The sequence below is a fragment of the Nothobranchius furzeri genome, chromosome 12 (assembly GCF_043380555.1).
Source record: "Nothobranchius furzeri strain GRZ-AD chromosome 12, NfurGRZ-RIMD1, whole genome shotgun sequence".
Classification (NCBI taxonomy): domain Eukaryota; kingdom Metazoa; phylum Chordata; class Actinopteri; order Cyprinodontiformes; family Nothobranchiidae; genus Nothobranchius; species Nothobranchius furzeri.
Window position 1 is genome coordinate 65026781 of NC_091752.1, and position 13598 is coordinate 65040378.

A 13598-nucleotide genomic window follows, 5' to 3' on the forward strand; every position below is an offset into this window, starting at 1 on the left:
CCAGTAATTGGAAGGTTGCAGGTTCGAGCCCCGCTCAGTCTGTCGCTGTCGTTGTGTCCTTGGGCAAGACACTTAACCCACGTTGCCTGCTGGTGGTGGTCGGAGGGACCGGTGGCGCCAGTGCTCGGCAGCCTCGCCTCTGTCAGTGCGCCCCAGGGCAGCTGTGGCTACATCGTAGTTCATCCCCACCAGTGTGTGAATGTGTGTGTGAATGGGTGAATGACTGATTGTGTTGTAAAGTGCCTTGGGGGGTTCCAGGACTCTAGAAGGTGCTATATCAAATACAGGCCATTTACCATTCGATCCCGGCCCCAGACAGAGATTCTGCTGTTGTGTCCTTGGGCAAGACAGTTAACTCACCTTGCCCGCTGGTGGTGGTCGGAGGGACCGGAGGCGCCTCGCCTCTGTCAGTGCACCCCAGGGCAGCTGTGGCTACATCGTAGCTCATCATCATCATCAGTATGTGAATGGATGAATGATACACTGTAAAGCACTTTGGAGTCCTCTGACTCTGAAAGGCGCTATACAAGCGCAGGTCATTTATCATTTAGAGGAGCTGATTCTTAACCCAGCTGCCTCGCTCTTGGCTGAGAACGCTCCAGTGGAAGCTGGAGATCACGTTCTGATGAAGCCAACAGGACCACAGCAGCTGCAAAAAGCAGAGTCCTGACCCTTATGCCACCGACACAGATCCCCTCCACCCTCAAAGGGATTGAGGAGGTCTTTGAAGTATTCCTCTCACCGATTCACCACATCCCAAGTCGAGGTCAGCAGCACACCGTCCCCACTATAAACAGTGTTGGTGGTGCACTGCTTTCGCAACCTGAGGCGCCGGACAGTGGACCAGAATCTCCTCAAGGTCAGAGGGAGGTTTTGCTCCACGGTCTCACCAAACTCCTCCTTTGTCCGGGCTTTTGCCTCCACAACTACCTGAGTCGCCTTCCGCTTGGACTGCCGGTACCCATCAGCTGCCTCTGAAGTCCCACAGGCCAAAAGGACCCGACAGGACTCTTCATTCTGCCTGATAGCATCCCTAACTGTCGGTGTCAGGGGGTTTGGGGGGTTCCGACAGTGCTGTGGCCGCAGCTCCGGTCAGGCGTCTCAACAATGGAGGCACGATCTCACCTGTTATCTTTCTTCACAATGAAACCAAGCAGCCAAGCTTGGTTTTTTTCTCTTTGTCTGCCGAGGAAATTATTTGCATATTTCCTCTGCACCAGTTTGCTTCTGGCACGCCTCCACTGAAGTATAGAGCCTCTAAGCTTTCTGGACTAAAGCCCAGGCCAATTACAGCGTACCCACCCGAGGCCTGCTTGTAAGATGAATGTAAGCATTTTCGAGGGGAATGTTGTTTAGGTTGTGCGTAGGTCAGCACCCACCCCAACATCCAGCAGACACTTTGACAAATCTGTGCTTTCTGAGTAAAGCATCAACTGCAAAAGAGTTTAATTTAGTGATTAGGAGCTAAATCTACCAGAAGAGAGGGTCGTTTCACTTCAGTCCTCTTCCGTGTTTGCCATTTGGCCTCAAATTCACCGGACCGTCAGCTGACTGAGCATCATGAGCTGCTTGCTGCTGGTCAGGAGAGCTCCATTATCCTCCTCCCACTGGTTTTTCACAGATAGGACTCCAGTTTACTGAAATCAGCTTTGACTCAATATACAGGTGCTGGCCAGTAAATTAGAATATCATCAAAAGGTTGAAAATATTTCAGTAATTCCATTCAAAACGTGAAACTTGTACATTATATTCATGCAATGCACACAGACCAATGTATTTCCAATGTTCATTACATTTAAATTAGATATTCATAAGTGACAACTAATGAAAACTCCAAATTTGGTATCTCAAAAAATTAGAATATTCTGAAAAGGCTGAATATAGAAGACACCTGCTGCCACTCTAATCAGCTGATTTACTCAAAACACCTGCAAAGGCCTTTAAAAGGTCCCTCAGTCTTGTTTTGAAGGCACCACAATCATGGGGAAGACTTCTGACTTAACAGCTGTCCAAAAGACAATCATTGACACCTTGCACAAGGAGGGCAAGACACAAAAGGTGATTGCTAAAGAAGCTGGCTGTTCGCAGAGCTCTGTGTCCAAGCACATTAACAGACAGGCGAAGGGACGGAAAAAATGTGGTAGAAAAAAGTGTACAAGCTCTAGGGATAACCGCACCCTGCAGAGAATTGTGACGACAAACCCATTCAAAAATGTGGGGGAGATCCACAAAGAGTGGACTGCAGCTGGAGTCAGCGCTTCAAGAACCACCACGAGGAGACTCATGAAAGACATGGGATTCAGGTGTCGCATTCCGTGTGTCAAGCCACTCTTGAACAGGAAACAGCGCAAGAAGCGTCTCGCCTGGGCCAAGGACAAAAAGGACTGGACTGATGCTGAGTGGTCCAAAGTTATGCTTTCTGATGAAAGCAAGTTCTGCATTTCCTTTGGAAATCAAGGACCCAGAGTCTGGAGGAAGAGCGGAGAAGCACAGAATCCACGTTGCATGAGGTCCAGTGTAAAGTTTCCACCGTCAGTGATGGTGTGGGGTGCCATGTCATCTGCCGGTGTTGGCCCACTCTGTTTCCTGAGGTCCAGGGTCAATGCAGCCGTCTACCAGGAAGTTTTAGAGCACTTCATGCTTCCTGCTGCTGACCAACTTTATGGGGATGCAGACTTCACATTTCAACAGGACTTGGCACCTGCACACAGTGCCAAAACCACCAGCACCTGGTTCAAGGACCATGGTATCCCTGTCCTTGATTGGCCAGCAAACTCGCCTGACCTTAACCCCATAGAAAATCTATGGGGTATTGTGAAGCGGAGGATGCAATACGCTAGACCCAACAATGCAGAGGAGCTGAAGACGACTATCAGAGCAACCTGGGCTCTCATAACACCTGAGCAGTGCCACAGACTGATCGAGTCCATGCCACGCCGCATTACTGCAGTTATTGAGGCAAAAGGAGCCCCGACTAAGTATTGAGTGCTATACATGCACATTCTTTTCATGTTCATTCTTTTCAGTTGGCCAACATTAGAGAAACAAACATTTTTTCATTGGCCTTTAGAATATTCTAATTTTCTGAGATACCAGATTTGATGTTTTCATTGGTTGTCACCTATAAATATCAAAATTAAACGTAATAAACATCGGAAATACATTGGTCTGTGTGCATTGCATGAATATAATGTACAAGTTTCACGTTTTGAATGGAATTACTGAAATATTTTCAACCTTTTGATGATATTCTAATTTACTGGCCAGCACCTGTACTTTGACCAAGTTCGTGTTGTTCCTACTTTTGAAGTCTCACAAATGCCATTGAGTTCTTCTTTAATAAACTGGACCTTGTCAGTGGCCTAGTGGTAGAGTATCCGCTCCGAAACTGGGAGATCGGAGTTTAAATCCCAGTCGGGTCACACTGAAGACCTTAAAAATGGGACCCAACGCCTCCTTGCTTGACAGATTTGAGTGGTTGGATTGGGGGGTTAAACCACCAAGCAGTTCCCGAGCACAGCCACAGCTGCAGCTCACCGCTCCCTACAGGGATGGGTCAAATGAGAAGATGCAATTTCACCAGTAATGAATCAATGGGACTTTAACTTAATCTCCATGGGCAAGACACGTTGCCAGCTGGTGGTGGCAGGGGCGCCGTAAAGGGGGGAAAGGTTAGGACGAGTCTAACGGCCCAACGCTGTCAGGGGGCCCAAAAAAGTTTCAAACTTTGATTAAAAAAATAAAATTTTAAAAACCATAAGTACTTTACTTTGCAGTATTTTTTCTAATTTAAGACATTAAATAAACTATACTTTTGTCTCAGTCAAATGCAAATGAATTCAGAGGTCTCTACTTTATTTTGACAAGTTCATTTGAACATTGAAATAAGCTAGAATGCTTGTAGACATGCACAATTAAGCTAAACTGAAACACTAATATAAAGCATATATATATATATATATATATATATTCTCTTTTTTTCTCCCTTCGCATCTGGGAAGGCGGAGCCACAGCGCCCCTTATGGAGGAGCCACCAGGGGGCCCAACTTGATATTTTTTCATGGGGCCCAACATCTCTGGCAGCCCCCCTGGGTGGTGGTAACAGGGACTGGTGGTGCCTCGCCTCTGTCAGTCATCTTGAGAATGGCGTCCACACCTTCATCTCCTCATGCTTAGACTACTGCAACTCGCTTTCCACTGGTCTGAGCAAAACCACCTTCTGCAGGGGGTTCAGAAATAATAAAAGTACACCCACATCACCCCGCTTCTCCTCCAGCTTCACTGGCTGCCAGTCAGCTTCAGGGTTCATTTCAAGATCCTGGTTCTGGTCTATAGGGCCTTACATGGACAAGCACCATCTTACATTGGTGATCTTCTTAGTCCCTACACCCCCAGCAGGTCCCTGAGGTCCAGTGACCAAAGCCTACTGGTTGTGCAGCGCATCAGGCAGAAGACCAAAGGTCATCTGCTGCTGTGGCTCCCAGACTCTGTGGTCTCCTTTAAGAAGCAGCTGAAAACTCACCTGTTCAGGCTTTGGTGTGACCTTCATCACCCTCTCCTTCTTCTATTTCTACCAACCCCCCTTCCCCGGGATCCACGGATTACCTTTCTTACTCATTGTCTTTCATTTCCTTCACATTGCCTTTTGATCATTTTTAAAAGTTGAGAAGCTCTAACCCACAGCCTGTGGTGCTGCTGTGTAATCCCAGGTTGGTTTGATGGCAGCTTCCTTGGGTCAGGTGTTCCTTCTCTATGGGGGCATCAGCTCAGGCTAGCTTAGTGCTGACCTCTAGTGGAGGGTGTCAGTCAGCAGGAGTCACTAACCTGGTGACCCCCAGAACCCTGAGGGGTTCATTTTTATCCAAGTTGAGTCAAATGCTTCATTACATCTTAACCTGTTCGTTTTTTTATGAAAATGTCAAAATAAATAAAACAGTAACTGTGTCTTCAGCAATATAATGTTTGGAAATCCAACAGTATTCCATAACGGCAGTCCGTGCTTTAGGACAGAAACACTAGACAGCAACAGGATTTCTGCTGTTAAACCTGAAATTAACTCATCTCAGTGGGCTTCAGACTCTTTATTAGGAGATAGTCTACATAGTCTGCTTACACGCAAACATGTTTATAAGTATCAGGTCCAGATACCAGAAGCACATCATCTAGTAGTATACTTTACTGTAAAATACTCAAGTAGATGCAACACACAAGGACATCTGTTCAACACCAGTGCTGATACACGTAGCATGCTGTAAGTAAAAACATGCTAGCAGCATGAAAAAATAAACTCGGCTCTACACTTTTCTCACTTCCTGATCCACACCAGGCCCGACCTTCAGGGGTCAGCTCTCAGACCCTTCTTAAGCCTCGTCTGGCGAACTTCGTCCATCAGCTCCTTCAGGTACTCGACCTCTCTGGCCATGGATTCAGCCTTCTCCGTCAGTTCCACGTTCTTCCTCTCCAGCTGTGTGAACTCAACAAGGAGAGCATCCTGCTCTGCCCTCTTCTTCTGCCTGTAGCGCGTGGCGGCTGTTTTATTTTGCTCCATTTTCTTCTGCTTCTTGTCCCTGGGTGCTTTGAGAGACACCCTATCGGGTCCACCTGCAGCCCGGAGGTACCTGGCCTCAACGCTGGTAGGCGGGGGACTAGATGGCTGTTTAGGCTCGGGGTATGGCCTGCTCCTGGGGGAGATCTGCAGAGGGGAGGCTGGTGGGGAGCAGCGTATCGCCTCGGGGGCGGCAGTGACTTCGTTTTTGGGCGCGAGGACAAGGACGATGCGAGTTGGGGACAGAGAGAGCACAATCCGTGGGACTTGAGGGACCACCGAGGCTACCAGAGGTTTCTCCTCACTCTCGGAGATATCGACCTCGCTGCCCAGGTCCAGAGTGAATTCTGGGGAGGAAGGAGACTCAAACACCTCAGGAAGGGGGCCCGGAGAAGCAGGCTCCGATTTGATTTCCAGCTCCTCACGTGGCTCTGGGGCAGAGGTGGGAGAAGATGGAACTTCCTGCCCCCCGACCCCAGATTCAGGCTCATCTATAATAGCAGCAGGATCTGAACTGATGGTTGGTAGAGAAGATGGAGGGCCGGTGTGTGCAGGGGTCGGAGGACCTGGCAGCTGGAAGGAGTCAAGCTCCATGGAGCATTCCAGGGAAGCAAGGAGGTCAGCTGGGGAGCTTGGAGCCTCCGCAGCAGGACTGCAGGAGCCAATCAGAGAGTCCAGGTCCAAGTCACTCAGATCCACCCGTTCCCCCATCCAGTCAAAGTCACAAAGCACATCCTCTGCAAATAAATAAATAAGACAGACAGGACTGTTCAATCACACTGACCCAACTTCTGATTTCTGATCTTTTTTCTGGACCACCACTACCTTTGCTGTCACCCGACTGCATCTGGTCACATTTCAGCTGACCAGGGTGGTCCAACCAAGAAAAGGGGAGCAGGTCCGACTCAATCTTGTCCCCACCCAGGAGACCGGCTGGTGGCGAGGGAGGAGGAGAGTAGAAGGGAGGAGGAGTCGAGGAAGCAGACAGCAACGAGGAAGCGAAGGGTGACGCAGGTGAGGTGTTCTCCCCTAGCGAGCGTTCTCCTCCTTTCTGCTGTACATCATCAGGGTGAACCAACATGGAGTCCACAGCGTCAGCCATGGGAGAGGAAGGCCCCCAAAACAGGGCCTCCATGTCTTCCAGGCCAAACTGTGAGCTGGTCATTGTCATGGTCATAGTGGCTGTTGTTGGTCACAAAGGGGGTGTGTGGTAACTCTAGGGCGGTTCTGAACTCGTCTGTGCTGTCAAATGCAGCAGTGCTGAAGCTTTTCACGTAGGACCTGGAACAGAACACAGGACAGTCGGTGAGAATTTAATAAACATCAGAAAAGCTCAAATCAAGCCCCTCAGACATGCTCAAGACACTGCAACACTGCCCCCTCGTGGCTGACGCGAGCACACACATCACGTGGTCCGTCTCTGACACCAGTCTTGTGACTGTTACGTCAGTTCGCTGTAACTAGGTCGAGGGCTCCGTCATCGTCCCTCAACACCGCCAGCTTGTGTTGTTTTTTGTCAATACGCCCAACCAGCCGCCATCTTGACTCATTGGAACAAACGGCTAGTGCCACGCTGGAAGTCGGCCGCAATGACAGACGGTTAAAATCACGATTTGCCGGAGGCGACGCGGTGGTTTCATAAACTAGTGGTACGAGACCGTACGGACATAATCACTAACTCTACAATAAAGTCCTCAAAATACGAAATAATGTCTGAGCGTATGTTTTTCTTTACACAACGACTCGTTCGTCTGGCCGCCATATTTGTAGGCCGCGAACATCGCTCAGTGTCTAAAAACACAACAATACTTACGACATGTTTCCTGATTTAGAAGTGACTCAGTGCACTGGCTGGATGCACTGTTTGGTTGGCGGCTGCTGGGTGGCTGCACACGTTCACACTGCCATTTCGGCGAGAGAGCCGGAGTCCAACTACGATACGTCTCTGTTGTCGATCCACAGGAAGGAAAATGGCGCACGCGAGCGTGAGGCGGTGATAAAGAGCCGCAGTGCGGTCGGAAGCGGCAGTGTCCTTCCGCGGGCTCCAAAGCATCCCTGCGCCTCTCCTCACTGATGCGGGACTAGCTCCTGGACAACACAAGGAATTGTGTTTATGTTTATGTGGAAGGGAATTGTGTTACATCAAGAGTCACTAACATGTGTATAATAAATAATCTAACCTTGATTCAAACAAACTGTTGGACAGACTCCCAGCAATGAGATTATAGAGGGAAATCCCAGAGATCAATGGTTCCCAGTTCATGCCCCCTAGTTCAGTCTGTGCTGAGGTTGTGAGGCTTTTAAGATTATATTCATAAAAAGTACATTTCTAAAATATCTGGAACACATCCAATAGTACATAAATATGCCAGACAGTTCTATGTACTATGTACGCCTGTATAACGCACCAGCCCAGAGCACCTTGCCTGGCAGCGCAACGCCGCACCCGCTGGCTTGGCCATGTCCTTCGTCTTTCTTTTGACCATACGACCAGAGTCATTCTGCAGTCTCACCCGAGGGACGCAGGTTTGAGACGACCACGAGGTAAACCCTGCAGCCGATGTTGTTACAATTTGGAGTTGCCGTAGCGAATGCAGAGCAGCTGGTACAAAACCGCCAGCACTGGAAACAACTGGAACACCTGGTAGGCTCAACGCACTGGCGCGAGACGACATCCAACCCTTCGCAGGAGCCTTGTTGATGATGACTGTATAAAGTTCAAATTAATCACTTAATGTGTGTACATGGGTAGGAGTTGGAGGGTCCAAGCAAGGGGGTCCTCAGCGGACAGAAGGACACCACTGTTTTAGAGGACTCTAAATGAACCTCAATCCACCCTTTTCTGCTTAAATATAAATTTCAGTAAACTAAAAACGGCAACACTCTTATTATTGTGCAGTTCACTTTTTATTGTCACTGCAACATGAACAGAATCATTTATTTTGCAGGTTATAAAAGACGCACAAAAGGCCACCAACTAGACCCCACCTACTTAATCCTGATAGTCAAGGGACACCTGAATGGTTCCCTGCATCAACACACCTGGATTAATGGGAGGCTTTTGAAAATTTTCAGAAAAAACTGAGGAGATTCCTGGATTCAGTCAGAAAAACAGCCCAAACCTGCAGGACGGTGGCCCTAGAGGACCAGAAGTAGCCATGATGTCATAAAAATGAGACAGGACACAATCAAACTACAATAAGATAAATGAGGTAGTCACAGGAAAACAAGATAACTTTTTGTGCAAAAGAAAACAAAAGACGCACTTCAGGCACATAAAAATGCAGTCGACCAAACTGCCCCATAGGTCAAAGCTGTACATCAGTCAGAAGGTGTGAGCTGTTACGGCCCTACGTTACGGGCTGACCGTCGCCCAGCAGGTGCTTCATTAGAGCATCTCGGACATGCCCACCCCCCTCCTCCACATCCAGCGGCACGGCCACCACGGACTGCTGTCCAACCGCCTCTGCAACCGCCTCATCCCACAACGTCTCATAAATGTCTCCATTACTCTCACAGAGATTATGCAGGGCACAGCAGGTCAGCACCGTAGACTTCACCAGCTGGACCTGACACTCGTTCTTCTTCAGAAGACACTGCCACCTTCCCTTCAGCTTCCTGAAAGCACTTTCAGCCACGAGCTGCACTCTTCTGAATTTGTGGTTGCACATCTGCTGTTCTGATGGCAGCCGCCCATTGTCGTGGAACGGTTTTAGGAGCCAGTCCAGTAAGGGATAAGGCGAGTCTCCCAGGATGTAGTAGCCAGTAGTCATCGTGCCAACACTCCTGGTGTGCGCTGGGAACAGGTTTCCCCGGCTGGCGAGCTCCCACAGTGTGGAGAGTCTCAGAACCCTGGCATCATCCAAGCTCCCTGGCAACCCAGCGAACACGTTCCAGAAGAGGCCGTTTCCATCCACGACGCCCTGGAGGATTATGGAGTGCCAGCCATTGTGATTGAGATATTTATTGTGGTTGTGCTGAGGCGATAAGATGGGAATGTGACAGGCATCAATGGCACCCACACACTGTGGCAGCCCCCACCTGTTCTCAATGTCAGCAGCCATCCCTCTAAACTGCTCTTCGTCGGGCAAACGGATTTGTTCCGGCACCAAAAACGTCTCTGCAGCAGAACAAAACTCCCGCACACACCTGCACACCGTGGTGCAGCCGACACCAAAGAGACGTCCAATGCTAGCGTACTCAGAGCCAGTAGCTAGCCGCCACAGGGCAATGGCCACCCTCTTCTGCAAAGGCACGCACATGCGGAAAGACGTATGTTGTCGCTCCAGAACCGGACGTAGCTTGTTGCAAAGGTAGAGGAACGTCTGTTCCGTCATCCTGAAGTTTTGCAACCACTGCTCGTTGGTGAAAGCAGGAACAGTAACGTCCCACCACTCCGAGGAACGGTCAATCGCCCAGACCATCCGTCTTCTGGGAGTGTTCTGGAGGTAAGCCATCTGAAACACACGAAGCATACGCGTCATCAACATAGGTCATGGTGTTACCCTACCAGCCTGGCAAGCCATCCTATATATGTGAACATATCATAGAGAGCTCAGCTGTGGGGTGGAATCTGCAGTTGTCTTTCAAACTCGAGCAGCCTGCTTAACACCGCCGAAGATGAACACATATTTTTCTTAATAAAAGGACGTGGAACACTCATTTGCAGTGGTCTCTAGTAGGAACGAAAGCATTGTGAGCATTCAGAAGTCCTTTCAACTGAGCCGGCGCCATCTTTGTTCCTCAGCTCAGTCGTAGAAACATTCCGACCACCAAACCATTAGAGCGCTGTGATTGGCCGGACACAAGGCCGCTCGGGTCTGCTGGTGTTCCAATGGAGCGTTGCTAGACCGGCCTAGAAATCAATTTACTTCTGTTACGGTCCGTCTAGACGTCTAGGCTAGTGCTCTACTACAGTTGCCATAAAAGCCAGAACATGTCTGTGTGATGTGATGATTTATTAAAACATTTCAAGAGAATAAACTAACTTTCCACACAAGCAAAGACAACAAACCAGCAACAAGAACAGCTTGAAGAAAGAGAAAAATATTTCAGTTCTAAAAGGCAATCCAAGTAAATTCTGTGTGGTTAAACCAAGCCCCCACAATGCGGCTCAAAAATTGAAGACAACCCGGAAGTACCAAAAACTGCAGTTCCACCCTCATCCACTAGGGGCTGGTGTCGGAAGCGAGCAAATCCTCATCGACTCCCATGTTAAAAATACCAATTTCACAGCAGAAATAAACATGTTTACAGCCTGGTACCAAAACATGTTATTTGTTTAAATGATCTAGTTTACACTCATGACAACTCTGAGGGGGGTGAATTTTTTTCTCACTCTTCTGTTTAAGTGTATTAAAAGCCTAAAATTCTGTATAATTAATGAGCATCAGACCCACGTGACCGCATAGCTAGCTCTGTGGAAAGGCCTCAGTAGAGCCTCGGTCTGGCCTGGAAACTGTTCCGGTATTTTGAGTCTCTGCGTTTGTGTATTCTTGTTTGGATATTATTTGTGCAATTGTTGGACGAAATGACTTGCTGTGGCATTAATTGCACTAATAGAGCATTCAAGGAGTCTCCACTTCATTTTTTTCGGTAAGTAAAATTATATTTATGTATTTTAGGTCACTGCCGAGCTGAGCTTAGATTTGAACATGTACTGTTTAACCATGAAATTTAAATGTAATAGGGTAAAACCCAGTGCATTTAACATAATGCTGCACTTTAGAAAATGGGTTGAAATATAACATGTTGGTGGAGCTGGGTTCCGACTATCGGCTTGTGGAGGTCTCGGGAGACCTCTGTTTTCCACCCGGTTCTCCCCTCCCCGCAGCTCGGCGCATCTCTGTCTGATCGCGGCTTCTGTCTGCTGCGCAGCTGCTGGCTTTCAGCAGCTTTCAGAAGACCTCTGTGTTCCACCCGGTTTTACCCAGCGGTCAGCCCGGCGTATCTCTGACTCAGAAGCTCTGGTATTGTGCACAGTTAACTCCGGTTGTAGCTAGGTTGCTACCTCCGTTAGCTTAGCTCCCACCTCCGCGTTAGCTTCAGGTTAGCTTGTAGCTAGTTCGACTGGGTGTCGTCAGTTGATCCCAGCCTTACAGCCCCACCCTCAGCTCCACCTCTCTTCCCTTTTGTGGAATTGTCTGGGCTTGACGGAACCTGTGACACGGTCAAAATGGCGGTGGTGGCCACCTCCCATTTAGCCTCAAAAACGTGTTATTGGAGCCTATGGAAACCCATTGTCCAATATATATATGTCGATGGGTTAAATGTGGTCTTGTGGCAGGCTAAAATTAGCGTTAGCTTACCAACACACTTCGTTGTCCAGCTCTGGTTACGGTTGAATAATGCTGTCGTATGGCTTCCCACGTTATCATGAACTTCTCCCGAGTTGTTCTCTGGAGCTCAGGCTCGTTGCCTTCGGAGTTGCCCAAGATTCATCACAATGCACATCAGACGCTTGAAAAATGCCTCGCGAAAAAACTCTAAATATATGACTGTTTAAATCCCCGTGACTGGTGGAGTGAAAAGATGCACAGCAAGCGTTTTATTTGTGGACGGAAATGACCGGAAACGTGGCTTTAGAGGTGGCAAGCTCATGAAGAGGTGGAGGAGGATGAGACAAATTTTGTCTGTTAAAAAGTATCTTACATACAAAAAACACAAAACAAACACACCATCTTGGACAGGATACCACAGAACAGCGCTACGCCCTCTGTTGTCCTGGCGGGGAACTGGTACAGCTCCGCCTTTGTGGTTCTGCAGCGAGCACCACTTGGGTGTGAGGGCAAAATGTCTCCGTCCGTGTGTCTCCTTGTTGGAGCTGACGGAGAGGCAGGAATCAGGCTTTAACCCGAACCGAGACAGGCAAAGAACGACTAATAGTAGGTCTTTTCCACCGCCCAATCTGGCATGGAGTGGCTCGGGTCGCTAAACATTTTGTTTCAATTGTTAAACCAATCCAGAAAACTCTACACAACCCCTCAGAGATTATAACATGCGTTACATTAGAAGTTACTTACCACCTGGCGCCTGCGTCTTTGTCTTAACAGCAGAAAGTTTTGCCTCGTGTCCGATATTAATTTCAGAAAGCGTCGTCGCCTTTCAGCTGCCCTCCTCCTCGATGCGCACAGCATAGCTCTAAACGCTACCGTGATGTGGGTGTAAAGAATATACCAAAGAACAAGAACAGACAGAGCACGCTGCTGCCTGGACTCCATTGTTGTTGTTGTGTTTTGGCGCGTCCTCGTCGCGCTGTGTGACGTTAAGGCACTCATCGCGCGTGACGCATTACGCAACCCCGCCTGGCAACTGGAGCCTGGAATGCGATAAACGCTTACCAGAAAACTTCTAGACCCTTACTGGACCATACCGGTACCAGACCCGATCGTTCCGGATCAGGCGATGGAAAAGACCTATGGTACAGTGGAGTTGCATACTTACCAATCTCCGCAAACGCAATCGCCGCTCTCTGCGCCGTGCAGCCGAAAGTTGACGGTGCACCAAAAACATGTGATGCACGCATCTTTGCAAATCCAGTACAGTGTGGAAGCACAAAAGCAGCGCTTGTAACGGCACGATGAACTCCTCCATGGCTCTGCTGCTTCCTGCTTTACGTTCTTCTTCTTGTGGTGTTTATTGGGGTTGGCAAACAACTCGAGGGTGCATTACCGCCATCAACTTGTGAGGAGTGTGAATCCGGATCCTCCATATAATAAAAGTGTAAATGATAAAAACAACTAAACACATAAATAATGCCAAATAAGAAAGTACGCAAAAGAAACTGCTAAACACGCCTCCCTCAGAACTTCTGTCCGTTTCTTTGCCATTTTGAACTTTTTGAAGCTTCCCAATACTAAACCATAATGTATCTTCCTAATCACCAAAGTTTCCAGTGTTCTATTTCCCATTCTAAACAATCAACTGTTTAATCCAGCGAGTCCCGATCTGAGATGTTCTGTTACTGTGGGGGAAGAAAGACTGACAACGTTTTAAGATAGTTTTTAATGACTCTAGCTGTATGTTTTGAGTCAGTCACTTTGCATTTTGTGAA

At 48.4% G+C, this 13598-nt stretch overlaps 2 protein-coding genes across 4 annotated transcripts; both read right to left on the reverse strand.

Moving 5' to 3' along the window:
• Positions 1 to 5066: 5066 nt before the first annotated feature.
• atf4b (activating transcription factor 4b) lies at positions 5067 to 7506 on the reverse strand. The gene is made up of 3 exons (XM_015945424.3): positions 7359 to 7506; positions 6371 to 6826; positions 5067 to 6282 (listed from the first exon to the last, which is right to left on the reverse strand). The coding sequence occupies exons 2-3, from the start codon at positions 6720 to 6722 to the stop codon at positions 5336 to 5338; spliced, it is 1299 nt and encodes a 432-aa protein (XP_015800910.1). The 5' UTR covers positions 6723 to 6826; positions 7359 to 7506; the 3' UTR covers positions 5067 to 5335.
• Positions 7507 to 8430: 924 nt separating this feature from the next.
• On the reverse strand, positions 8431 to 13217 carry LOC107376363 (uncharacterized). 3 transcript variants are annotated; one of them, XM_054750700.2, is made up of 3 exons: positions 12989 to 13195; positions 12223 to 12368; positions 8431 to 10002 (listed from the first exon to the last, which is right to left on the reverse strand). In XM_054750700.2, exons 1-3 carry the CDS (start codon positions 13068 to 13070, stop codon positions 8896 to 8898), a joined length of 1335 nt encoding a protein of 444 aa, XP_054606675.1. In that variant the 5' UTR covers positions 13071 to 13195; the 3' UTR covers positions 8431 to 8895. The 3 variants fall into 3 exon arrangements, with proteins under 3 accessions (XP_054606675.1, XP_015800909.1, XP_015800908.1); XM_015945423.3 differs by lacking the exon at positions 12223 to 12368 and having other exon boundaries at positions 12989 to 13217; XM_015945422.3 differs by lacking the exons at positions 12223 to 12368; positions 12989 to 13195 and adding an exon at positions 12568 to 12877.
• Positions 13218 to 13598: the final 381 nt, after the last annotated feature.